Source organism: Haliaeetus leucocephalus, unplaced genomic scaffold, assembly GCF_000737465.1.
Source record: "Haliaeetus leucocephalus isolate CR32 unplaced genomic scaffold, Haliaeetus_leucocephalus-4.0 Scaffold340, whole genome shotgun sequence".
In the NCBI taxonomy this organism is placed as follows: Eukaryota; Metazoa; Chordata; class Aves; order Accipitriformes; family Accipitridae; genus Haliaeetus; species Haliaeetus leucocephalus.
This window is the reverse complement of record NW_010972776.1, coordinates 1,664,377-1,691,678: the sequence shown is the minus strand read 5'-3', so window position 1 is coordinate 1,691,678 and position 27,302 is coordinate 1,664,377. Positions and strand designations below refer to the sequence as shown.

The following is a 27,302-nucleotide window of genomic DNA, read 5'->3' as shown; positions in this document are numbered from 1 at the left end:
AGAGCCCATGACCCAGCATCAGCCAGGGACAGCACAAGACTTGATTTTTCTCTCATTCTCACTATCCCAATGGTTGAGAACAGGGCAGACTTCCTTCCTGCATCCACAGCAGTGCCCGGGGTTGTTTTAAGCCCTGCCAACTCCACAGCATCCTTCAGATGACGGCTTGGCAGGGAAAGGCAGAAGAGAGAGGTACGTAGGATCCTGCTGAAACCCCCTCCCCTCCCCACCCCGGCACTGTGACCCACCACCAGACACCGTTCCCTGCCACTGCCCACTCCTCGCAAGGCTGGGTGATGCTTTCAAGAGCAGGAGCAGGTGGTTAACTGACCTATTAAACCTACTTAAAAGGCAGGTAGTGACTGCTGGAAAAGCTGTGAAACACTCAGGTGGTACCAATGGAGACAATTCCCTTTCCACAAACAGCCCAAAATGGGTTCAGGGGGGTGGTAGATCAATACAAGCAGCCCAGGCCTAGGTTTCTTGTCCTGGGTGATGAGAATGTATGACGGCAGGGTAGAAAACCCACCCGCAATTGCTTATAGAGTGTTTAATTTCTTGCAGGGAACAGAGCAGATGCGGGCACCTTCCTTCTAGAGAAGGAGAGATGGCCCAGAGCTCAGCACCAACCACGCTCCCTTTATTGGGTTTGCAAAACACACAGGGTACCAGTGAGGGGAGGAGACCTAAAATATAATAATGTCATTAATATTATTAATAATTAGAGTTCTGACTGATTGCTACAGTTCCTGCTCCTCAGGGCTGGGCTACACTTTGGTGATGCTGTCTGCTGGCTTCACCTCAGCTGGCTCCTCTCTTTTGGGGTGGTGGGGTAAGACCCCCACCCTGTTGCTCCGGAGTCCCACGCGCTCCGGTGACTTCTGTCCTTTCTTCAGAAGGCAGCAAGCCCCAGAGCTGAGAAAGAAAAGGCTCATCACGACCACGAGCAGAGCCAGCGAGCCGGTGCCCTTGGGATGTGGACAAAGCCACCAAGGACTGCTGGTTATTTTGGCTGAGAAGTTCCTGCTCTCGTCCCAGTAGGTGCAGAGGGCTTCGTCCAGGTCCCGCACGCCCACGCCGGCTGCCTGCAGCACGTCCAGCCAGGCCAGCGAGCAACAGCTGAAGGGGTTTCCAGCGACGGACACGTCCTTCAGGCTGTGGGACCAGCTCACGAGCGCCAGCTTTTCCAACATCAGCAGGTTGTTATTGCGAACGTCCAGACTTTCCAGCGGGGAGCAGAGAAGACCTGCGGGCAAAAGGCTCAAATTATTGCCCGAGAGGTCCAAGACTTTGAGCGTGTCCAGGCAGGGGAGCTCTGTCTTGCTGTTGTCCATCTGGTTGCCCCTCAGAGAGAGTTTCTGCAGGGAGAACTCCAACCCCCCCAGGGCTTCCTTAGGCACGAACAAGCCCTTGTTCCCTGACAGGTCTAGGGAGAGCAGCGAGGTCCGGTTGAAGGCGTAGGGCTGCAGCCTGGTGATGTTGTTATTGCAAAGACTCAGATGCTTCAAGTGAGGCACGTTGTAGAAGGGGGTGCAGGTGCCTCCTCCTGAATTCCCTCCCTGGTCGCTCCCCTGGCTCTCGCAGGGCTGGAGGTTGTTGGAGCCCAGATCGATCGTTTCCAGCTGAGGCAGAGAATCGAAAAACCAGCGTGGCAGCACGTGGATGGCATTGCCATGGAGGTCCAGTGAGCGCACGGAGAGGTTGGCGCGCTCCGGCGGCGCAGGCGTGCGGTCGCGGGGCTCCGTGCCATCGGTGAGCGACTCCCCAGCTACGTCCTGGAGACAGTTCATAGCCAGACTGAGGCTGTGCAGAGAGCCCAGGCTGTGGAAGAAGGTAAATGGGAACAGCTGCAGCCGGTTATTGCTGAGATCCAAGTCAGCTACATGTGTCAGACCGGCCGCGGTACGCGAAGTCCTATTAAACCTCGCCATCTCCTCGTAGTGCAGTACAAACTCCCCCGGATGGCGTGAGCCTGGGAGCAGGGAAGCAATAAGGTTGTTGGAGAGGTTTAAGTGTGTGAGGTAATGGGCTTTGGGGAGCTCTGGAAAATAAAGGAGTCTGTTATGGCTCAAGTCGAGCACTTGAAGCAGGTAGGGTTCCGCTGCCTCCTCTGAGACGAAGAGCTCCAGGGCGTTGTGGCTGAGATTTAAAACTCGCAGCTGCATGAGGCTGAAGCCAGAGATACAGTGGAGGGAATTCAAAGCCAAGTTCACCACCTCCAGCTCTTCCAGAGCCTCAAAAGCTCCCTTCTCGATTTCCATGATGTAGTTGTTGCTGAGGTCGAGCTTGCGCAGCCGTGGCGTGCTCCAGAAGATATCCGTCAGCAGGCTGGTCATCTTGTTCCTGGAGAGATCCAGAATCCTCAGCCTGGTGAGGTTGCTGATGTACCAGCCTGCCATGTGGCTCTCCAGATTATTTGCCGACAGGTCCAGGACCTCTATATTCCTGAGCAGATGAAAGGCTCGCCCATTAGCGAGGTAATTGCGGTCCAGGTGGTTCGATCCCAGGAGGAGAAAGCGCAGCTCGGGCAGCTGAGCCAGGGTCGTGTCTGACACGGCTTCCAGCTGGTTGAAGCACACATCCAGGTACTCAAGCTGCCCAAACCCTGGCATGTAGGTGCCTGACAGGTTTTGGATGAAGTTGTTGGAGAGCTCGAGGTACTTAACTCCTTGGCTGAGCTCCTTTGGAAACTTGCGCAGGCCAACTCCTTTGCAAGACACCTTTGTGAGGCTCTACAGAGAGACAGGAGAAGCTGTCAGCATGAGAGGGGCTACAAACCACAGCTCCAGCCAAGCCATCTGCTCTCCAAGATGGGCAAGAACAACGTGGAAATGAGCACCAAGCCTGGGATGGGAAGGGGCCAGACCACCTAAAGCCACAGCTCAGAGACAAGAAGCTTGTCCCCAGGGTTAAGGTGGGCTTTCTGAGACACTGCTAAGTTTTTTTCTGATGGTGCAAGGAGAAGGCTCAGCCTCTGGCCCCTCAGGCTGTTTTCCCATGTGTCCCAGCAAGCAAGGTGGGCAAAAAAGTAGCGTAAGCACTGAAGATGCAGCAGGCTGGTGGGGCAAACCCAGCCTCTGGAGGGCACTGGGACAGCCCAGGGACTGGTCCAGAGCATCCCTGTTCTGTCTGGGCAGAGAAAGGGCACCGTCCTGGTGGGCTCAACCTTCCCTCTCCCTCCAAACTGGTTTCCTCTGCCAGTTTGGAGTCGGGAGCCTGGACATGGAGGAGCTGGTTTCTGCCCCTCACCCTGCCACGTTTGTGGTGGGACAGAAACCAGCTGCTCCATGTCCAGGCTCCTGACTGCCTTGCTAACATGCGTGGCAGCTGTCTGAACCCCCGTGAGACCCTGCACGCCGTCCTGCCACTTGGCAAGCATCTCGAGCTGACAATGACACCCCTGTGGCAGGGACTGCTGGAAGGTGTCACCGGCACGGCAGGGACATGGGAGAAGCTGGGTGCTGGGGACCAGCTAGTGGGTGACCAGCTCAGAGACAGGAGAGCAGAGAGATCAAAGCTGGGAAGGTTAAAGAGATGGAGGTTGGAAGGAGGGGAGAGCCGTGGGGAGGAGATGCACCCTGCGCTGCGCAGAGGGATGCTGGCAGCCCCGCTCGGACCCAGCGATGCTGCCGGGGCCATCCCAACCCAGGGGCTCCTCGGAAAGCAGCCTTACCTGCTGGCACAGCATGGACCTGGGCCTCGTCTCCCCACTAGATTGGGCTCTGAGAACAGACGGGAGCAGCCAGAGCAGCAAGCATCCTCTTTCAGCCACCCGATGTTCAAACAAGAGCATGTTGGGCTCTGGGCACTGCCAGCCCTGTCCCGCTCCTCCAGCGCTCTCTGGCAAGCTGGGCAGGAGCCGGGCTCTATATAAATAGGCTTCAGGATGGGATGGGGGAAGGAGATAACACATGTGGGTGTTCGTAGCTACGGAAGTGGGAAAAGAAAGACATAAGATTGCAGAGGGGGAAAAACAGTGCAAAAAGCCACAAGGAAGGGAAAGAGAAACGGCAGGACGGGGAGGAGGCAGGGCTGCACCGGTGCTCAGGTGATCAGCTGGACCGACCACCAAAATCGAATGCCGGGAGGCAGAGATGGTACTTGGGAAAGCCGAGAGCTTTTGGGGGGAATTCCCCTGCGTGGACCTGCTCTTCCTCCAGCTTCCTCTGCCCCGTACTGGGGCAAGCTGTGCCCCGTGCCAGCTGGTGCCGAGGACACCGGGAGCAGCCGGCGAGGGCTCCCCGGCCATCCCAAGCCGGGAACCAAGCTCCTGGGGATCACCGTGGGACTCCCGATGCCTCCGGGGCCGCAGGTGAGGCAGAGCAAATTCCCCTCCTTGCACCATCACAGCCCAGCCGAGGGGACTCTCCCACGGCACCTGTCCCTCCTCGGGGAAACAACGGCTCCCCGGGATTTACCACCCGTTCCCAGCGAGATGTGCCGAGCTGGCATCCCCCTCCTCCTCTTCCTCCCCAGGAGCCCGCTGCGCTGCGAGTGCTGGGCTCCTCGCTGCCATGTCCCTGCCAGGACCGGAGGACGGCTGCTGGGTCACCTCGTCGCCCAGGGCAGGAACCAGACAGGGACTTTCCCTGTGGCAGCTCCAGGTGGTATCTGGGCTCCCAGAGCTGCACCCCACCACAGGGATTTTTTTGCGGTGACATCTCCATGTCCCCGTGCCACCTAGTGCCCACACGCTCCCGGGGAGGGGGGACACACGGGACATGCTCCTCGGGAGCTTCGTGGGGCGTTCCGCAAAACGCACGCTTTTGGGGTTTTTGGCTCGCTGCAGCCCATTTCTTTCCCATCCGAAAGAGCACCTCCAGGCTGCTGCGTGGTTGCCCAAGGATGTGCTTTGCTGTAGTTTCAGCTGTCGAGCTGTTGCTCTAGTCTTAGATGCGTCTGGCAGGGGGGAAAAAAAAATTATATATATAAACACACAGGCACATCTGGAAGATGAAGCAGCCTGGCTTCTGCTGCTGCCCCTCGCCCTGCCGACAGCGGCCGTGGTGGGGAGCGCTTTGCCACCTCCGGGATGTGGTTCAGCCTCGAGCTAGACCAACGTCACCAGTCAGCCAGGGCTCAGCCCGGACACCAGGGCCCGTGTTTTGGGCTGACGCTCGCTGCGGCAGACCTGGGCTCCGGCAGCAACCGGGGCCAGGGCAGCTGCGAGCAAATAGCCCGCCGTTGTTTTCGGAGGCGCGGTGAGGATAGCACATCTGTGCAGATGTAAAAATCCTGTAGGCTCCGGCCAGGGAAACACCGACCTCTGGATGAACCTTTGCCTTCGGCGTCCCTCGTCTGCCATCAGCAGCGGAGCGCAGAGCCCTGAAAGAGGAAGGCGGCACAGGGGAGGAACCGCGCCATGCGAGCGCTCCGGCCCCCGGTGCAGCCCCCCGCGCGCCTGGCCCCACCGCCGCCGCCTCGCCCGGGGAACCCCGACCCTCTCCTCCCTGCATCCCGAATTGCTGGGCATGGGTCCGCACAGCAGGCACGGCCGATGAAATCAGCTGAAAAGTCCCCGATTTTGATCAGGGACTTCTGCGGAGAACCCCTGGGCATTTGCATCCCGAGGCTGTGAACTCCCTTTGCAGGAGAGCCTGGCAGAGCGAGACGGGTGCGGACCGAGAGCCGTCCAAGGTGCCCTGCAAACACCGAGAGGCTTTTCATGGACCGAGAGCCGAAGGCAGAGCGAACCGCGCAGCACCAACTAGGGAAGAGATTCGCTCTGGCAACTCACAGGGCATCCCACGCTTCTTGCTACTCCTGGCCTCCAAGCTGGCTCCCAGGTCTCCAGAATGGTCTGTTAGAGAGAGATGCCCCTGTTCCCCCAAAGGCTTTCACGTGAGAGCTCTCCAAAGGATGGGAGGAACGAGCAGCAGGACAGAGGCTTGCTAAAAAAAAGGGATAAAGCCACTTGCCCACTGTCACAGCCGTACCGCAGGGTGACAGACGCTCGGTCCCATCCTGGGCGTTAAGGAGGCAGAAGGGCATCTGGTTATCCAAGTACATCGAATCTGTCCTCCTCTCCCAATAAGTAGCGACAGCAATGCCGTTTTCTGCGCATTCCCCTGACTGCAGAGAGCAGCGGGGAGTCGGAAGGCAAATGCTGAGCAGCGCTGAGCCCAATGACGGGACCGCTGCCACGGCCACAGCAGCTGCGTATCAAATACTCCCCGAAGGACGGGGAGATGCTTTACCTTTCAGCTGTGTCTCATCGCACAAGCGCAGCCAAAATACTTTCCACAAACTCCTGGTTTGGCTGGGGAAGGAAGTCCCACCCAGAACACCAAGATCAGGAAAAAAAGCTTTATTTGCAAAGAAAATATTGACAATTTACATAAACTTACATCCTAATTTATATACATTATGTATATTTTATATACAGATAGTGTCTTGAATAAAGATGTCGAAGCACGAAACAGCATCAGTATATCACCGTGCAGCTCTTACAGGGAACGGGGAGAGTCGTGTCTCTCTCCCCACAACTCCTCTCCCGTTCTGTGTTTGTCAGGGAGTCCGAGAGGCTTTCTCCCAGCCTGGGAGGGATGAACATGGGTAGGGGTGGGTGGGTGGGAGTCAGGCTCGTAAGTGGGTGCAGTTTTCCCTTCCCCTTTCCCCCAAAAGCCTGCGCCAGGGCAGGTGCCACCAGCCTGCAAGCGAGCGGGAAGGACTCCCCGCGCTCCACCTCCTACCAAGAAGAGGGGAAGAACCATGGACGAGCCAACGCTTTGCTCATCTCCCTCCCAACGCAGCTCGGGTGCCCTTTTCTAAGCACCTGGCAGTGCTCCTTCAGTGGAAGGACGATGCCAAGTCCCCTGATGGGGACAGTGGGTGGCAGGGAGACCACAACCGCTTACCTGGGTGAGAAAGGTGCTGGAGGGAAGCAAGGGCCAGGTAGTTTTGGGTAGGGAGCCATGACCTTTAGGTCTTCCTTCAAAAGGGGCCCTGAACACAACAGCTGAGCTGGCTGCCCCAGAAGTTGTCTCTGTAGAGAGGAGCTTGGGAGGGAGAAGGGTTTTAGCTGATGCATTATATACCAATTAGCTGTTTGGTACATTTCTGCAGCTGGAGTCCAGCCGAAAGTTGGGCAGTGGAGCCAAGGCACGTGGGCAAGAGCAGAGCCAGCAAGTACCACCGGAGAGAAAGGCTGGCTCATGGGAAACCAGTGGTGACTGGTTTTGCATCCACCATCTCGGATACACAGACGTTTGTCTGTAAGTGAAGCACTTCCTTCCCAACCACACTAGGAACCGAGATACGTCAAAATTCAAAGACATCGGAGGGAAAGACTGGAGTAAGGCCCTGTTCCTGCTGGAGTTTGTTAAAACCTCCCATACGCATCCTCCCTGCACTCCTCTGAGCTGCTTCCAGGCCTTTTCAGCTCCAGTTAAGGGGAAGAGGCACCAAAGATGGTGGGACACCATCTAGAGAAGCATCACCAAGAAGCAGCTATACTACAGCCTAGGTAACCTGCGCTGTAATACTTCATTAACGAGAACTTGTTGCTAGAGAGGCCAAAGGGTTTCAAGTATAAAGACTCTGCATGGCTGCTACAGGACTGGTGATCCGCCCGCTCATCCCAGGGATGACCACGGCTCTCCGTACCAAGGCCACCGGCACTCAGGTGTTCCTTGCTCTCCAACTCACTCCAACTCAGCCACACCGAGCTCACGCTTTGGTGTAACCTGAGCATCAGAAAAAGCCCGTGAACAACCTTCCCTGGCCTGGGACGAGGGAGGCAGGAACCGCTCCCTTCTGCTCTCCTCCCACATCCCGGGCAGAGGCCAGAGAGGGAACTCGACAGCGATGCGTGGGGCTTTTACAGAGAGAAGGGATTCTCCCTCTGCCTCCTCCTGCCCGCAGCCATAGTCAGGAGCAAATCATGGATCCTGCCAGTGGGGGACAAGGAATGCAAACTCCATCCATCACGCTCTCCCAAGGCATTGCCTTATTTGTGCTTGCCCCTAAGTCTTGCTGCTCAGGCTGTATTCTAAAGCAATTCTGTTAATGATTTGCTTAATGTTCTCACTATACACAGTTGTCCTGATTCATTCTTGTCAGAGGAACATGTCCTTCTTAATCCATTCTAAAGGAAATAAACCACAAAGACTAGTTAAGTGCCCCTAAGGCTCTTGCTAGTCCAACTTGTTAAGGCTAGAAAGGAGGAGAACATATTGAAAAAGAAATAGCAGGCAATTTTTCATGCTGTTATTCCGCAAACTGCACGCCTCCTGTGAATAGCAAGGCTGTAGCCAAAGCTGGGTGCCCCCAAGAAATATTTATCTCCCAATAACTGCAATACTTGGCAAGTGAGATCACTCGCTACGGATGGGGAAAAGTGACGGAGCCAAGAATGCTTCAGCCAGGGTGGACCCTTCTGCGGTCAGATCAGTCGCTCCGGCACAGCGCTGAGACATGTCCGCTCCCACGTCCCTGCAGGTGACCACGGCTGAGCCACCTCTGCTTGGAGATGGAGGTCATCACCAAGACGTCGGTTCCGGACTTGTCCCATTTGCTACATAGGCTGAAACTTCACTACCCTCACCTCTTTAGTTTTTAAAGAAAAAACATGCTCTCAAAAGAAATCCAGTTAAAAAAAAACCCCAACACAACCAAGCACAAGCCAAGGCATGACACAAAAGAGCAATCAGTGCTTCAGCCTCTTCCTCAGCTCGAGCACATCTTATAGCTTTAGGTCTCCCCAGTTGAGGGGAGGTAATGGGAGAGAGTTGCTCAAGAAGCCAAAAGAAACAATAGTGTCCCAGCTCTTCTATTAGTCACCAGAAATCGAGTTATGACTAGACTCAGCAGGGCTCAGAGAAAAGAAAAAGTGGTGACTTCATGCTGGACCAGACTTTTTAAATACAATTTTTTTTTGCTAGAGACTCCATCACCACTTATTAGAGCATTTTAGGTAGAAGGGTGCCAAAAGGAAAGGGGTGGGGGAAGGAAGGACAAAAACCACATCTAAAAGCAGGACAGTTGCTATTAAAACAGAAAAAAAAATTTCCTGTTTGAATATTTTATTCTTAAACATGACAAACTTCTTCAGAGTGTTTTCACAAGTACTTGTGTCTGCTCTACGCGGCTCGGTGAAGCCTGTAGAAATGTGTTCTGGTTCGCAAAATATTAATTAAAAAGACCAAAAAAACCCCAAAACCCAACCCCAACAAAACACCAATTGCTGTAACAGCAGCAGTACTTTAAGGCAGCCCCATTAGGGCAAGGTATACCTCTGGGGTAATGGCAGGAGCTGAAAGTAGCAGAGGCGCTGGAACCGGGAATCAGCATTTTCTTTGGGACTTTGTGATTTCTGGAATGTGGAGGCAGTTTCCTATCTGCTAAGCCTGCTCTATAAAGTATTCATCTTCCTCTCGCACTTACTGCTTTTGCAGCCTGCTTCCAAGCTCTAGGTAGAGGCACTTCGCCTTCTTTGCTCGCACTCCTGAGGATGAATGTAAACACCACTGACCCTGTCTTATTCACCTCCCTTCGCACCCCGTGGCCGTTCCAGTTCGAACTGGGAAGGCAGAAAACCAGAAACCCCCTTTCTTGCTTTCGTTAGCGTGCAGAAGCAGGAGTGCCTGGATAGGACAATTTGGACATTAGTCTGTCTTCTCCCGCTACCGCCTGGGATGCTCTTGCTAGTGCAACATAAAAGCAGAGACCCACACCACTCTCAACAAGCCTCGTGTGAAGATCACAGAGCAGAGTATCAGTGCAGTAATACTTGAAATACTGAGACAAGGCAGACACAACAGCCTTTCTTCCTCACAACGCTTTTTCAACTAGCTTTTTGATCCAAGTCTCCACGCAAGTCACAGAAGACAATTGTGCTTCCTGCATTCACATATAGGAATAAATAGCTCTGGATCAGTTTTCTTTATGGCCGGATTACAGAACCCCCTGAAATACTGATACGCTTATGAACAGCAGCACTGTGCAGTTCTGTGAGTATCCTTGGACATGCCAAGTTCATCTAGGATGCTGGTGCATCTCCTAGGCGTATGGCCCCAAAGAAAGTTGTGTGCTTGCTCATGTTGATGGAGATGTCAGCATGGACCATTTTCACAGCGATCTTCTGCCTGGCTTTGAGGAGGCAGACCCCAGCTGTATAGCAGGTATTGAAGTTGGTCTTGCCGGTCTCAATACTCCGAGTGCATTGCAGAAAGGGCTTTTCATCCACCACCACCTCATAGCTGGCAAAATCTGTGAAGTTTATGTAGTATACCTGATGTGAAGCAGGAAGAAGAAAGGTATTAGGGAGTGTATTTGTGCACATAGAACAAGTCCACATTCCTTTCAGTGTGTACATATATGTTCCCTCTGCTAATGTTACCTTCCTTGGCGCCAGGACACTCATGGGAGGTTGACTTGTTCGAGGCAGAAGGCACCCAAAGCCAACCAAGCATGAGGAAACTCTGCATTCCACTTCATACTGACACAAGCATGCAAGCATCCGTGAATCCACGTATCTAAGGCTGAGAGCTGTGAACCCTCGCTTTAGACCCTGCTTATGACAGGAAAACTTACAAACCTGCACAGGCCTAGTTACAAAATTGTGTAGACAACCCTATCTGCTACAAACAGCTCTTCATCCAACAAACAAACAGAAATATTTTAACTGAAGTCCTCTTTCACTTACCTGGCCAGTCCGCTTTCTGGGTCCCATGAGCCTCCTTTAGTGTTGACATCAAAAATGCCCTAAGATGTACTGGGAGTTGCCTTCTTTGTAATTGGACTTGAGGTGCTTTCAAAGGCGTAAGCTATTACAGGGAAGACACTCTCCCAACCTCCACAGCTTGGAAGCAAATGACCTCATGGTGTTTCTGCTGATTTAACTCTTAGACCTAGCGCCTAAGCCCCCATGACTCCATTACTCGTTACTTAACCACCTCCCACACACGGATTCTGAAGAACTGTGAGATGCACGAGAAAGACCTGTCCAAAGAGAAGTCAGTCCCAGGGAGCTGCTTCTTCCTGACAGAAGAAAACCAGCCATTTTGGATGCATCTGCTAATTCTTCTTAGTCTACACCCTGCGACCACAGAAACTACACAAGATTGAGTCCCCTTTTTCCTTGATGGGCTGCAAACGACTAAGGCTTCGGAGGCACAACATTGTGGCCAGCAATTAGCATTAAGCACTTGGGAAACAATTATACTTTGGCCCACGAAGAGTTATTTTTTCCTGTCCCCATCCAAACCAGACACGTTACCAGTTCCACAGAAGAGCACCTAACCTGTCATCCACAGCCCACTTTATCCGACTTGGTACAGTCCCAGTGGCGCTGCCAACAGAATAAAGGGAAATCCTGAGCAGGAGGTAATATTAGAAGCCTGGAGCAAAGTGGAAGTCACTTCATTGTGGTTGTCACACAGAAACCCTCTTGTCTTGCTAAAATCTGTCCCAGAACCTGGACAGTTTTTCAGTCCGCAGGCGGGCGGACACCCTGCGTGCTCTGGAAGAGCTTCGTAGCTCATACGCTACAGAGCTCAGCAGTTCTGCTCAGATTTGCAAGACACCGGGAGCAGTGCATTAAATGACAGTCCATCTCCTGCATTTCATTTGAATGGGGAGAGGAAACGATGTCTTGTTTAGCTGTATACCCAATCTAATACAATAAATTATTACTTTGTTTAGCCCTTTTTACAGAAGCAGGTCCGTATATCCATCGTCGGTACCAACTAAAGCAGCAGCTGAGCCATCCCGCTGCACAATGCTGTTGCTGGTGCATCGTGTCGGGTCTGAAGCTACACGAAGAAGGTGGAGGCAAAACGGGAGTTACCTGGGCTGGAGTTTGGCCAAGCCACCCGGGCCGAGTCCTACGCTTACAAAGAGTGACATGGCTTGGCAATGATCACAAGTTGCCAGGGTTTTGGTCTTACATCTCTATTAAAGCACAGAGCCTAGCATCCCACTGGGACCCTTGTTCTGCAAGGAGGCTTAGATGGGCTGGTGAATGACTACACAGACAATACGGAGGATTTAAAAAAAAGGCATTGGTGGCATGTGGGATCTGGCTGGGCATCTGCGCATGTGTTTCGGTAACTAATCTCTCGCAGCTGGTGTTACGGCGAAACGTGTGACCTTGCACTTCGAAACTCTAAGGTCTTCCTCCAACACACATCTCCTAGAGCACGAAGTGGTTAAAAGTACATACAAGTTCTTGGCATTTGGTAGTTGTCTGGAGCCCTCTCGTGGTTCATGCAAGGCTTCCATTGGAACACAAGAATAGGAGTTAGGCCTAGGACCGTACTCACTTCTACCTGACTATAGATGAAGTATGTGCCGTCCACCAGTACCTCCAGCTCCCCACTGCGGGCATGCAGCTTAAACACCTTGGGGTTCATAGTGATGCGAGACCAGTCATTGAGGACTCCACCTGAAAGATCTCAGTATGAGAAAACGGCAGTCACTCAGTACCCGTCAGAATGAAAAGCGCAGGAGCACAGAAATACAGTGACATTGCAAGGTTTCATACACAACGGCTGGCACAGACTCAAGTTGAAAAGTCAAGTAACTTGGTAAGAAAATCCCAGAATTAAAGACTATGGTGTGTTAGTTTGGACTCCTCTCTATAGCTCTAATTACACCATCACTTGCTGGTGGACACCCGTTTTGTTCAGTGCACAGCACAACTGATTTACGTCTCTACTTGTCCTCGTCAAGAGTAGTTCTCCTCATCCTTGAAAACTGACATACGACCTTCTGTACTATGCTACGTTCACCCCCAGCGCTCGATACAGACTACCTTGCCTCCTCCTGACACTAAGTTGAGCTTATTACCATATTTGAGTGTTTTACAGGCCTGAAAACGTGTTCCAGTATCAACCTAACTCCAGAGCCAAGACACTCCGGCAAATGCAAATCAATGCCGGTACTGTAAGGTATTTGCTAAGTTTTCTTCATTCACCTGAGAAGCCAGGGGCTGATTTTTCACACTATTTTGGTATGTTCAGCCACAGATCCCAAGTGTGACTGTAACAGCACTTTTTCAGGCGCCTGCTGAAGAGCATCTGTTCATGGCCCTTGTAAAAGCTTTGTTACTGGCAACCTCCCTGGCATCATGGAAGAAACTCTGCAGCAGAGGTAGGACTGTGATCCAATTCTCCAGGAAGTATCCTCAACTGACATCACCCAGCCTTGAGACCACTAAATCTCTTCCTCTACTTTCCATCTCATTTATTCACCTCCCCACACCTCTCTACCCAGCTTCCACGCTAAACAAAGTGGAGCTTCAACAGACGGTGTGCCCATGTCAACAGGTAAGTCCTTGAGGACCACAGCCAGGCTAGGATGACAACGGTGATTCCTGTCCTTGGGGGAATGGGACTACGCGTGGCCAGTCTGTCTGCCCTCCCCTCCGTGCTGCTGGGCTGGAAGATGTTCTCAGCAGGGGCATCATGATACAGCCTTCACCCTCACTTTAAGCCTTGGGACCATCCCTAGAAGAAAACTAGTCCTTGCAGCAAAAGAGACAACAATATGATAGAAAAAATCACGTGCAACTATCGGACTACAGCGTCTCTCAGGACACGTGTGTGCGTGGAGGCCAACTTAGGGTTACACAATCGATTTTAATTCTGGTATTCCTTGACTTCAACATTCTTGACTTTGTAACTAGCATTATTTTAACAAATGCTTCATCATTACATTTCCTAGGTTTTTAAAAGCCATAACAACAACAAAGTACAAAATTGTATCACGTCACACCACCTTAACTCCTGACTGGGCTCCTCAACATGGTCAGGGCTTTATAGATCCCGAACCCAGTGCTCTGGCATTGGAGCCAATGGAATAACGGACAACATGAGTAGACCTCTGTTCTCCGGACAGGCCAACAAGCAGGTCCAGAGGACACGCTTCACCGTGAGCCCAGAACAGAGCCATTCTCTGTAGATGCCTTGTTTTATCCAACACAACTCTTCTCCTCCCAGTCTTCATCTGCTTTTGAGCTCCCTGCCCCCAGTTGCAAGCCAGCCAGGCTGTGTTTTCTGCTGGCTGTCAGCTGGACAGCATTAATGGCTCACAGCATCAGATTGTTCCCGAGCAGCAGGGAAGTACACTTACAGGGCAATTCCCACTCTTGGAGAGTAGCGTACGCTCTGTAAACATACAGGCTTCCCATTAATAAAGGGATAATTACTTTTTGAACGTAAGCAAAACAGCATCTTTTCCCTCCTATTGTTCTTAGGAGCGGCCAGTTTCCTTTTTGTTTTGGGGAGCTTGCCCCCACCCCGCTGTAGGCATACTTCCCTACCCATGAGAAATTTCAGCTCCCACAGCTCACATCTGCTGAAAGAGCGAAATTGCCTTTCAACAGAAGCGGTGGCCAGCCCTCATCATCCCGTGCATGGGGCAGAAGTTGGCGGACAGGGGTCCTGCAGCACCAACCCTTATGAGCTGCAGCCCTCCAGGTCTGGGATGGGGGTACGTGCCCCGGGACTGCTGCCCGCGCTCCCCGGGGACCCGCACGTGGTGACTTCGGCAGAGGACAACACAGCCAGCTCCTCTCCGGCACAGCCAGACATCGTGAGCAGGGAGGCAAGCAGCTAATGAATGAGACCCAGCTGTTGGCAAAAAGAGCAGGAACTCGAGCAGAAATTGGATAGGGATCCGGGGAGGAAGGAGGAGAGCAAAGAGCTGCTTGTGGACGTGAAATGGCTCGGCAGGACTCGAGCTTAAAGGCTTAAAGGCTGTTGGTGGGGGTCGAGATGCACAAGGGGCTGCGGAGGCTGCGTGTGTACATGCTCGCAGCGTAACGCAGGAGGAGCCGGTGGCTGTGCACCTCTGTGTCCTCACACTGCAGCTGTGCCTTCCCCTGCCATAAATTACTGGGAAAACTGGAGAAAAACACAGGCTCATGGGGCTGAGACAGGAAAAGGATACACTGAGGGCTTAAAATAGAAAAGAGTGGGAAAGAAGGCTGGCCATTGAGGGGCTGAGGAAAACTGATGATACAACAGCAGGTTGGAGGAGGCACAGTACATATCTGGAGGTCAAGGAGAAGGGAGATTCAGTGGGACAGAATTACTGGGATGTACAGAATAGAGATAATCTGGGAGGTAAATAGGAGCACAGGGGAGAAGGGGATGGAGACTCAACAGAAAACTCCTCTAAGGGGGTCTGGGCAGGGGAATCAGAGTATCTCAGGGGGAGGCTGACAGCAGGGACCCGTGTTATAGGATGGACTTAGACCCAGATACGAGGCTACGGGTGCAGGATGGGCTCTTTTCAGTAACTGCCAATATCATGAGATCCTTACCATTCTTCACTTGGATTGCTGAGCCTTGGCCTTGAAGGTGGACCACAGCTGGCTGCAAATGAGATCACAGGGATTCCAAATTAATGGGAAAGACTGCATCATTTTACAGTCACTCGACACACCTCCCAGCCCTGGTGACCAGTACAGAGGCATGATAGTACCCTGAAATCATTAATGCTTTTCATAAATGAAAAAAGAAGGTCAGAGCAGCTGACAACAACATGTTTAAGTAGTGGAGAAGAGGTGAGAAGCCCAAGCCAGATTAACATGGCTTTCTTATGAGCGATTAAAAAGGTGAGCTCAGGCAGTCACTCTGTGTAGCTATGATTTAGCACACACAAGAAGGGGTGGGGTTTTTTCAGAGCTATACCATCAAACACAACATTAGCAAACATAGCTGGTAACATTTACAAAAATCCAGGCAAAGCTGGGTTTTTCCCTTGAAAGAAAATCAACCAACCTGGATGTCTCTGGAGCCGGCCTTGTCTGTGGCACCTGCAAAATGCAATTTCACATAATTGAAGAGGAAGCTTGAAAGAGCTGCAGTAAACACTCCTATAAATAAAACTTCTCTTACTCCATAATAACCATTAAACCCCCATTTTTAACAGGAGGAGGAGAGTAGCAGCGGTATAGCGTGCAGCTTAATGTTAAATAGTACATAAACAAGAGAAAGATTCATCCCACTTTTTCCTATTTTACTCCTACATTTCTGTCTAACATCATCAAAATTCCCCAACGTTATTCAACCAGTTTCCACTAGAAGGACAAATTGCACAACCCTTTTCCTGATCGGTAGTGGCAATAAAGCCTCTTGGCTGCAAAGATTACAAGTTTCACTCTGCAGTAACTCAGGTCATTCATTGCATTCAAGCTACATGCTGAAATCCCTTTTCTCCGAGAGCCAAATCTCTATTAAAGAGGAGATGCTTGTGGGCAGCGCTCCGGAGTGCTAAGGACCTCATGCTGCTCCTGGCCTCTGCTTTGGCAATTTCTGAGATATAAACTGAGAATTCAACCACGTTTTCCTTTGAGAGCCATGAGAGCTATGGGGTAATAGTCCCGATTTCTCTGAAGATATATTTTTTAATACTAGACTTTTTATATATATATGTATATATATATATATAAAAATGTAAAAACCAAACAACACTGATGTGAACTTCCACTAATCGGCATTTTAAAGAGTTATTAAATTCAGGGATTTTAACAAAATAATTGGCACATGACTCCGTGGAGAAACAATATGGTGCAGATACAAGGAAACAAAGAAAAATGAAGCCGGGAACTGCAGGAGAAAAAGATATTTTCATCTGGCTGGTACGGGAGGCAAGCCGCCTCGGTTCACGCGGTTCGTGGGCCGGCTCAGCAGCTGTGCTAAGCGTCAGCCTTCCCGGTCCTGATGCAAAGCTAGGCTTTGCGTCAGCCTAAGAGGACTTAGCAGAAACACCAAGTCAAGGCCAGGAAAAGCCACCCTGCAGCCAGCTTGCGCACACAGAAATCGGTCACCGGCAGACTTCAGCGGGACACTTAAGAGTGACCGAAGCTCCGCAGGTCTTTGCTGCTCCTTCCCTGCATCCTCCTCCGACGGGCACCCACGTCGCCCGCGACATCGCGCCCACAACCATGGTGGCGGCCGGGCTCCCACCATGTGAGTCGAACTTCTGCCGCCCCTCTGGTCCCCGCCGTGGGTGCAAGGACAAGCCCAGGAGCACCTGAGTCCTACCTGAGGATGCTGCACCGTGGCGTTCAGTCGCTACACCATCCTCAGATGGAATAAATCTGTATTTGTACAGCAGCGCTGCCGCCGTGGCATCTCCCGCATCCCACCCCCCCCGGCACGCAAAGGCTCCGAGCGGGGAAGGGGACAAACCAGTTACCTGAGGGACCCTGCAGTCCCGGTGGTCCCTGAGGACCCGGCGGGCCAGGGGGGCCGGGCGGTCCCATGACGGTTGTGCCGGGAATCCCCGGGATGCCGGGAATGCCAGGAGGACCCTGGGGCCCGGGAGGACCCGGTGGCCCTTGGGGACCGTTGGGTCCTGGAGGACCAGCCTTCTTACCTGAAAAATAGAAGGTTAAACGTTAGCTCCTCCGCACGCCGAGCGTGGGATGGTCTTTTACCTGCAGGAAAGCGCTGGGAACGAGGAAAGCAGAAGATTGGGGATGGATCGTTGCTGGCTGGAGGGCAGGGACAAGGAGGAGCACCCAACCGACCGGGATGGGATGGGGGTCCCACGACCCCACACCACCAGGACAATGCTGCCGGCAGAGCAGAAGCAGGTTGCCGCCTTGCAGGCTCCATCCAGCATATGTAACTACATTTAAATGAGGCACGCGGGCTCTCGGAGGCCTCCCAAGGAAGGGAGGCTCCGATGGTCTCTGCCCCAGAGCTCTGGCCGCAACCCTGACCCGGCCGCCCCGATTTCGGCACGGGGCCGGGAGGTCCCGCAGCCCTCAAAGGCAGCGTGCCCGAGAGCCGGCCGCATCCCTGGGGCAAGGTTAGGAGTGCTCCCTTCGAGCAACCGCAGGCTGCAATGCAACAGAGGGAAAGCTGGGGTATTAAAAGCCGAGATGAAGCGCTCTGCAGTTTCTTGGTTTTCTGGTTTTTGATGGAAAACAGGTGCAATCTTTTCTACCTGCTGTATACGTATGCGTTAGCGTGTAATCCCCACGGCTTGATCTCCTGTTGGAAGGAGAGAGGTGCCTCCAGAGGGCAGTTCAGAGCTGAGCTTCAGCTCTTCTCCACCAGCTGCTGAGCACCCGGGGCGATGCGGGAGGGATCCCCGCTGCTGCTCGGTGGGGACCAAGTGGCACATCTCTATGGTGCGATGAGGATGCGCTTAATGTGCACGGAAGGACTAAGATGCTACAAGGCCTCGAAAGAATTAAATGTGCATTTTTGGGGCTTTGGGTGGAGGGTTAAGGGAAGGACTAACCCAAACAGGAGGATGAAAGCGCTGAAGAATTGCCACGATCCTCAAACACATCTCATCACGCCATCCCAGGAAGAGAAACAGCACAGCCGTGTAAGCAAAGACTCTTATCAGGCATACGCACAGTGGAGTGAAATCAGTCTGCAGGGAAACCCTGACCTGTGCTCTTCTGATTTTCCAGATCCCTGATAGCAATTCTGTTCTTTTGATGTAGTTTTTAACAACTTTGCAACGGCTCTTATGCCAAAGATCTTTATTAACTTAGCAAAATTGCTTCAATTGCTGAAACAAAGTCTGCTGTAGGACAGAATTAAAACACTTTTTTAGATGACAGCAGCAGTTAGGATATGAAATAATGGTTATTGGAACGGTTTTGGAGCACGTTTATGTACTTGTTTCTCTACTAATACCCATCTTTGTCATGGAACAGAACTATAAGCAAAACCCCATCTATTTTAGTTAGCCGAGAAGTGGAAATCTCTAGATGGTCGCTAGCCACGAACAAGGGCACATGGAAATTGGCATAGGACAACTGTGCAGTTTAGTTTCAATGTGCAGAAAACTAAGTTAAAGTAAGCACGGGTGATTAAAGTGATATTGGTATCCTACAAAAATGGTTCGCAGCAGTATTTCTGCCCAGATTAGTAGCTGTGTCTTCAAATCTGAGCTGGCAACAAGCCAGCCTTCGTCTAATCCAGCAATTCTCCTCCTCCTCAGGATAATGACATGCTTTGGAAATTATCATCTTGCATCAAACCCTTTACCCACTTCCCCTAAAGCACACTTACTAAATTCTTCTCATTCACATGCCCTCCGATCTAGGCCATCCGAATGAAGGATCATATGTAGTAAGTCAGGAATCCTGCTGCTGTCACTCCTTGCTTTCCTTCCCAAGAGGGATACATATTACAGCTGGTTTAACTAATCTGTCTCAGAAATCTGGTCTGCTACTAAATGAGCTGCTAGTTTAGCAGTGAAACAATTGCACATAATTCTGATGCCGCACAGGGACACTTATTTTCTGTGCATTCCCGCTCCTTCAAGTAATTTCAACTACTTTTCTGCATTAATGGATCCTCGCTTATTAGAGTCACGAGGCCAAAAATAGATATTCAGTAAGTATAAAGCTCTTGATTCATCTTCTAACTGAGGGGACCCCAGTCCCACCACAAGCAGCTCTCCAGGGAGGGTCTCCGGCACCCAGGTCCCAGCGTGCCAAGTCTCTGTCTTTACTCGCACACACTAGGCAGGCTCCAAAACTCAAAGCAGGCAGAACCAGTAAGTTTTCCTTAATCATCATTCACCAAACAATAAGCTCTAACTCTAAAAAAAATTAAATGTGACAATACCATAAAATTAAACTATTTTATACAGTGCTACAGCTGTATATAATACAGCTCTATGAGATCCCCCTGCTACTCCGAAATTGCTATGAATACCACAGTCATCACTTGTTATTAGTTCGGCTGATTTAACACAGGTTTAGGGTTTCAGAGTTTTGTTAGGACAAACTTCTCAAACATAAAATTTTATGCTGCTTTTGAGGGTAAATATAAATTGAGTTTCTAACTATGGTCTGTCTCAACCTCTCAGCCATAACTGTTGAGTTTGTATCCAAGGATTAAAAGCGATTTGATGCGCTATTAAAGTAGCACAGACACACAACGCTTGGCCGCTCTTGCCGCCGCAGGTCGCGACGGCGAGCTGGAGCACGTACATATGCGGGAAGGTCTCTCGAGGGACACAGCAAAGTGCCAAACAGCTAACTTTTCCATTAATTAAATCTACGTTAGGCGCAATAGGTAGCAGAGAGTTGACATTGCACCTGTCGGTGCTTTACTGCCCAGGCTTGGCCATGAGCACGTTTTCATCGATTTCATCGAGCTCCCCGGGCTACGGAGGCAGAACCACTCCGAGCTGCACATGCTTTCTGTGTTTCCCGTAACCTACGAGTAGGTGCCCCAGTTTTTAAAACAGGCACAGAAGCGTTTTGATGGTTACAAGGAGCAAAAATTGGTAATCTGACTGTTTCCCTGAAATCAAGACGGCAGCATGTTTTTGAGGGAAAGTTTATAAAGCAACTCAGATACTTTGATTTGCTCAAGTTCCTGGTAGCAAGTGCATGACCGTAAGCATTCCCCAGGAGTCCTACACAAACAAGGACAGCATCAGACACCCCATGGAAACACAGGGCTGCCTCCCGAATAACCCAAGTCACATACGCATTTTAAAAAATACCCAATTACCCATTGCAAACCGCTTGGGGAACGTAAGAGTGTCAGACGAAATACCCGGGGGCTGACCAACACTCAGAACAGACAAGTGAAATAATACTTCTGAGGTTAATACACAACCAGAAGTGAGATGCAGAGTGTATCTACCTTGACTTTGGTGGGTCTGAAGGAGACCCCAACCTGCAGCAAAATGCAGGACAGGGATAGAAAGCTAAAGCTGTTTTGGCAGAGATGACCTAGCAAACAGCAAGTGGCTCTCGATAGCTGGTACCTGACTCAACTACTTAATTATAGCATCTTCAGAATTACTTCTATACAACACAATTAACTTCCTTTAGCTTTCAAGGAAGGCTTTAATGAGCGCCGATGCTCCCCTGCCGCAGTCGTGCCATGGCAATGCGGGCGCACGAGAGCAGCTCACGGTCTGGGTTGTGGGACCACGTTAATCCTGCCCTCCCCGGGGAGGGAACCTGTCACTCCATGTTGGCTAAAGAGAATTCTTAGCCACGCAACAGAGGCAGAGAAAGGAAAATTAAATTAAAACCCAAACTTACCCTTTTTCTTGTTTTTGACTGAACTTGGACCTACAAAGAAAAAAAGAAAACTAGTGAAATTCAGTGATCATTTCATCTTAGAAAATCCCCACTGCCACCAACACCCACCGACCCAGAGGGTGCCTCTCCGCAGCTGGAACAAAACTGGCAACAAGACCAGTAAGCTAAAGATGTACGTAGAGTTTTCTGTTTTCTACAAACAACAGCTGTGAAGGTATAACGATTTTACTGAGACCCAGATCTGCTTTACCCTCTCCGAGACCCGCAACCTGTGGCTGGTGTAATGCAAGTGAGCGAGTTTTGGTGGGCATCTCTCTCCCTTACTGCAAAGATGAGTTAAACCATCTGCTCGTGGCCAACGGCAAAGCTCAGGTGACGGATGCTCTCCAACCTTGAGCCAGAGCTTTACTCTCAGATACCAGCTCAGTTCCAGCTCTGCTGAACACTGCCCAGAGTTTTGCCCAGAGATTTGCCGTATGTATCCCCTGAAGTCACTGACAGAAGTACAGCGCGTCAAACCTTCAGACAGCAGAAATCCTGAGACTCAACAGAACCCATTTAAAAATACGATCCCTAAGCAGCAGATTATTTTTCAAGTGGACAACGGATGCATCTGTGGTCTGTGCGGCCATACATGAATTTTCTCTGTTAGCTTGAAATCGCCGCGCTTAACATTTAAAGCTGACACACTTTACTTCCCGACAAGGACAGGTTAGAAGAAAGTTAGCATGACTCAGCTCTCAGCAGTAACCCAAATACTTGCGAGCCAACTTGTTTAAAAATAATAATAAAATACCAAAAAAACCCAATAGCAAAGAATTAGTATGAACTGGCTTATTTAAACAATGGGAATACAAGCCTCCCTAGCAAGAACTGAAAATATTTATAGTGAAGCTGAGAAACTACATGACTTTTTGAGCAGAAGCTGAAGTGTGAAACATGTTCCACTGCTTCCTCAAAAATTAATCACGGATGGGAATGAACTGCAAAAATCCCCAAATACTCCCTCGCTGTTCATCAGTGAAATCCCTCTAAAATCCGGGTTTAAACACGCATCAAAGACTGAAATCACCTTTAACTGAGATAGGCTTATAATGAATGGAAGGTAAGGAGGTAGCTTTGAGTCTGCAGTGGTGGAGAAAGACAAATTACCAATTAGTACAGAAGTGCCATGTTCCCATGGCTAGTTAGAGTAAAGATGAGAGAAGGACCAGAGAAATACCCAGCAACCTTACTGATGCCTTTTCAACAGGAATATGAATTTAATTATTTGGGTCATGGGAAAATTATGGTATTATCTAATTTAGTATTGCTGCTAATTTACTATTTTTTTATTAATCCATACATTCACAGTATTAAAACATGTAGATAGCACAAGCCATAGGTTTCTAACAATCCCAGTCCCAGTCTCTTGTTTGGTAAATACCGACAGGCTCCTCTTTTTGCATTTTCTGAGCTCCCGTGATGCAGAATGAGCCACCATCATGCTGGAGATCTCCACCAGCCCTCATCTTAGAGACCAGCTAGTTAATAACATTTTCAGTGAAGAGAAAAAACTTGTCTGGGGGACATAATTTAAAAAAAAAAACCAAACCCCAAAACCCAACACAGCAAGCGAAATGCAAGTGCTGTGTATGTGTCTCTTCAGACCTCGGAGTCACGAGAGTTTATTTCATGTTATATATATCACACCATTAGCGCTATAACCAGAGTGAAAGTACAAATAGCTGTGGCGAGCCAAACACATTTGAAATGGATGGAACCAATTAGCTTCAAAGATGAATGGGAGGAATGAGAACCACATGCGATGTCAATGTTCACAGTCTATATTACAACACACGCATCTGTTCCAGGCACGGCAGAGAGAGATGTTACGGCTGTGCAAGTGAATCTTTCGACAAACACAAAAATACTTCTGACATGAAAAAAACACAGTATTATTAGCCTTGGGAGCTTCTGAGACTCTGGGGTTTGCATCTGTTCATCTCCCAACAGGAGGGGGTGGATAATTTAATTGTAGCAGGGAGCCATAAGGTTCATCCGATATACCAGAAGACAGAATTTTCCTCATTTTTGCTCAAAATGGTAAACTCATCGGCTCTTTCTCGATTTAGTCTAAAACGGTAACAAAGTCTCTTCCTGAGTTTGAGAAGCAGAGTGCCACCAAAATACCAGCTCTATCTTCCCCTCAGTACGAAAGGTGCTGAGGCGCGAGGCTTGAAAACTTTACTTGATATACGTTGTCCCAACATTTATGTGCAGAGGAGAAAAAAAAAAAAAAAAAAATCCTTTCTGCCATGCTTTTCTGAGGCCACACCCCAATATTTAAGCAATAAAGCCTGTTAAATGCTGCAGGGGTTGAACACATACGACACACTGGTTATCTGTTCATTGATGGAGCAGGTTAAATACCTACAAGTTAGGCAAGCGTAAGTCTTTCCTAAAGTCTCCTCCTCCACCGTTAATGCCACCTCACCATCCCACTCCTCCTGCAGAGAGGATCCCTGTCTCAAAGCCTTTTTACACTACCCACGTTTATTCAGCGTAGTTTCATGGAGGCCATTAGATGACTTGATTCCAAGGAAGGTCTATGAAAAGACACTTTTTTTTTTGCTCCAAGATGCAGATTATAGGCATGTGCAGTACTTTCCTCTACAGTATCAAAAGCCTTATAAAAAAAACAAGTTACAGGATACCTACTGCTGCTTCGGAGTCCGCAAGACCTGCCATCTCCTTGTAGAAGGAAATTGGTTTGACTTGAAGAATTCTCCACTGATCAACACTGTCTGCTACCACTCTCGCCTCTGTTTTCAGGGGCTTTACCACAGCACGTTTGAGGATTTATTCCAGTCCCGGCAGGATCTGAGAGCAACCTGACCGGTCAGCTGTTCCTCAGCACCTCTTTTTCCTTCTTTATAAAAATAACCTGAAGTTTGCTTTTCTGCACTTTTCTGGCATCACCTCTGTTCCTCATGAATTCCTTTAAGTATCTGTTACGAACGTACTGGAGATCAAGCCCGTGGTCTTGGCTGCTGGTATTAATTGCGACAGCTATGCAAGCGTAGCTGTTTTTCTCCTTATGTGCTTGTGCTCAAGTGTTGTACTACTTCTTTGTACCAATCCCACCTATCTCCCACCTCCTTTCCACAGGCTGTCTGCTCGTGTTTGAGGTCAAACCAGACCCCAGACCTAGGGAAGTCCATCCCCTTCTACATTTCCTGTCTTTCATCTGAAATTAAATTTATGCTTATGCTCTAATCCTTTCTTGAAGGAGCTGTCAGCTCTATTCCACCTCTCATTTTAGCTTTCCTTTGCAGAGGAGGGGAAGTTGACAAGAACTGTTAATACAGAAGAGGACCGGGATATCAGAGAGGACAGGCTGGATGGCTTTGAAGCGTAATAAGCACGGAATGAGATTCAGTCATACAAAATGCATAGTCCTATAAATTATATATACATGGGGAATAATAAACTTTCCTGCTGGATGGTGCAGCTCCTCAGATGGAGCTGTGGAAGACAATGTCTGCACGTACCGAGTTGCTGTCGCACAGCCAGGAAAGGCAGAAATACAATCCTAAAAGATCAGTGGAAATACCTCCAGCAGACATGGGGCAATACTGATGCCACTCAGTAGGTAGGATTGAAAATCCTGGGAGTAACGCAGTCATCTACATACAGAAAGATCAATTTAAATGAGAACAATTTCACAGAAGGGCTCCTGGGAAGGTCAAGAAGTGGTCAAGCAGAGCTTGCCTGGTTGGCCATCAGTGCTGGGAAAGGGTTGACAGCACCACTGCAAAAGGCTACGGTGATGGGCACGGAGGGAGAAGACCTATTAGGGCTTAAAGAACAGCGCTGGCACGTCCTCACGTGTGCAAACTGCTCCCCAAGACCATTAAGCTGGGAAGGAGAAGGCTTCTTCTAACCTCCAGAAGGAGGAGCACAGGTTTGGAGGAGGTCTTCTGGCTCAGAGCAAGCCCTCCGGTGTCATGGGTCACTGCTTAGAAGTCTCTCAAAAGTTCATCAGTCCCTTTGGAAAGTGGTGAGGTTATTTTTGCCTAACTACTAAAGCCACAGCTACTAAGCTATGAAGCAGGCTGCTAGCCTGACTTGAAACGTTTAAGCTAGCTACCTGATCTACTTCTAAAATTTATAATCTCTTTCATTGGATTTCCCGTAAGAAAAGCCCACCGACTCCTGCTGTAATAACTCTGGCCAGTTCTATCATCTGCCAGCTGAGTTCTTCATCACAGGACGGGATTTCCCCAGCAAAGGTCCTATAGAGCAGCAACGCTGCGCGCTGGGCTTTTGAAGACCCTGGCTTTGAACAGCACTTGAGACCTCGACTTCTCCAAAAGCTTATTTTCCACATCTGTTGGGAAAATAAAAGGGGATGGTAACAGAAAAGGAGGGAATATAAAACCAGCAAGAGTGGTAAAGTTCAAGGGAAAGGTTCAAGCAGGAAAAGGCAGCTCTATATCATAACAAAAACCCCCAACCCAAACAAAAAAGCCCCCCTGGAAGCCCTCTGCCTGCAGAGCCATCCAGCTGGGCATCTATCTGCAAGGGGAAGGCTCCAAGCAATGCCAAGTCACTGCTCCTAGCAGAAGCACTACGGCCATGGGTTTTAGCACTGAGCCACTTCAGATGCACCTAAGCTAAAGAAAATATTTGCAATAGATGAGCTGTTGTTGGGTAAAACTGCACCTGTGGCCCAGCAAGCAGCAGAAGACCTCTAACTGCGCTTCAGGGAGCACGGTCTAGCCCCCAGCTTCTGCAGCCCTAACATCTGCTGGATCATTTCCAAGTGCTTCAGAAAAAAACAGATGGTGATGCAACTCGAGGATATTACATATGACATGTTTTCTTTTATAAAGATTTATAGAGTTTACTCCCCTCCCCTCCACCCTGATTTTTCTTTCTGCACGCTACGCACTGCTATGATTTACTATAAACACAAAAATATCAAAAACTTCTTTAGGACATATGCTGATATAAATAGTATATTAAAAAATCCCTGCATTCGCTTATTAGTTGTGTGTGTGGATTAACAAGAAATAGTTTAAATTCCTGCAAAACAGTTCAAACTGGTTTTATTGATGGGAACAGATCTTTGTAATTATGCTTATTTTATATAAAACCTATAAAAGGTTGACCATTATAGAAATCAGTCAAACAAAGGACGAGTACCTAGGAAGGCTGCTGAACTCTCTCAAATTCTCAGTTGCCCAGAGCAGAACAAAGCTGAGGAGTGCCACTACCATATCCTAGCAGCATCCACATTCAATTCAGAACAAAGACATCTGCTGATGTCTTCAAGGTGTTCAACCAGTTTCGGAAAGGTACCCAACCTGTTTTCAGCATTCACTGCTTGACCCTAAGATTATTAAGGCATCCCTTTTCTATATGCCTAGCACTAAGTTACTATGGTATATCATCAATCTTGTTACCTAAGCACGACTCTGGTTTGGGGAATATTTAAGACCAGATAATACAACTGAGCCATCTCCATATTGCCATCACCACTCTGCCTCCGAGAGATGAGAAGATGGTACTGACAGGTTATCCTCAGCCCAGGTTACAAACAGAATCAGAGACAAAATCTTGATGATTAATGAGATGTTAGTGTCTTCCAGAAACGCCACATCCCTTCTCACTCATTCATAAAACAAGCATAAGGTGACCTGAAATCAGTAAGTCCACAGCTACTTTCAAGATGAACATCTAATTTTGAAGATAAAAACAGAAGCGGGGAGCTCTATGTGAGTTATCTAATATGCCTGTTTTAAAAACTGTATTGTCTTTGTGCACTAAAAAAAAAAAATTGCAGCTTTTTCTTTGAAGTATGAGCTTCTGGCTGTAGTTGGAAGAAGAATATTAGGTTTAATGATCACTGTTCTCAACAGCTATGGAAATTCGTGTAAAGTGTTTTTCCAAATCCTACTAACCATCTGGTTTAACAAAGAGACTACTTGCTAAATCTCAGACAAAGCTCTGAATACTGCCCAAATCCACCAGTAACTTCTGGAGAATAGATAGCTAACAGAATTTGAAACGAGCTCCTGGACATTAGTTGGGAAACCATTACTAATGGAGATGAAAACAGAAGCCGAGCATGATGACCAGGCTCTGTAGTCCAGCAGATGAGTGTCCCAGGACTCAAGTCCTGCTGACCGTTCAACCCAGCAATGCAGGGTGTTTCCATCTCTCACAGAAAGCTCTGACCACCAAGTGCCCTCCAGCTGTGAAGGTTTCCACCTCTCCAGGAAGGAAGTTCTCCGCCACTTGGGGCTTCCTAAAAAGAGAGGGGCAA

General features: G+C 49.6%; 2 protein-coding genes across 2 annotated transcripts in view; both read right to left on the bottom strand.

Moving 5' to 3' along the window:
- Positions 1-763: 763 nt before the first annotated feature.
- LOC104834785 (leucine-rich repeat-containing protein 32-like) lies at positions 764-3,839 on the bottom strand. The gene is made up of 2 exons (XM_010572368.1): positions 3,674-3,839; positions 764-2,732 (listed from the first exon to the last, which is right to left on the bottom strand). Exons 1-2 carry the CDS (start codon positions 3,686-3,688, stop codon positions 768-770), a joined length of 1,980 nt encoding a protein of 659 aa, XP_010570670.1. The 5' UTR covers positions 3,689-3,839; the 3' UTR covers positions 764-767.
- Positions 3,840-9,392: 5,553 nt separating this feature from the next.
- Positions 9,393-27,302, bottom strand: part of EDA (ectodysplasin A) — a 101,355-nt gene continuing 83,445 nt past the window's right edge. The window contains exons 4-9 of the mRNA XM_010572526.1: positions 20,990-21,019; positions 17,149-17,328; positions 15,729-15,763; positions 15,269-15,320; positions 12,264-12,394; positions 9,393-10,231 (exon numbers count right to left, since the gene is read on the bottom strand). Of these exons, the coding sequence (XP_010570828.1) occupies positions 9,980-10,231; positions 12,264-12,394; positions 15,269-15,320; positions 15,729-15,763; positions 17,149-17,328; positions 20,990-21,019 (680 nt within the window). The 3' untranslated portion in view covers positions 9,393-9,979. The remainder of the gene's footprint in view (positions 10,232-12,263; positions 12,395-15,268; positions 15,321-15,728; positions 15,764-17,148; positions 17,329-20,989; positions 21,020-27,302) is intronic.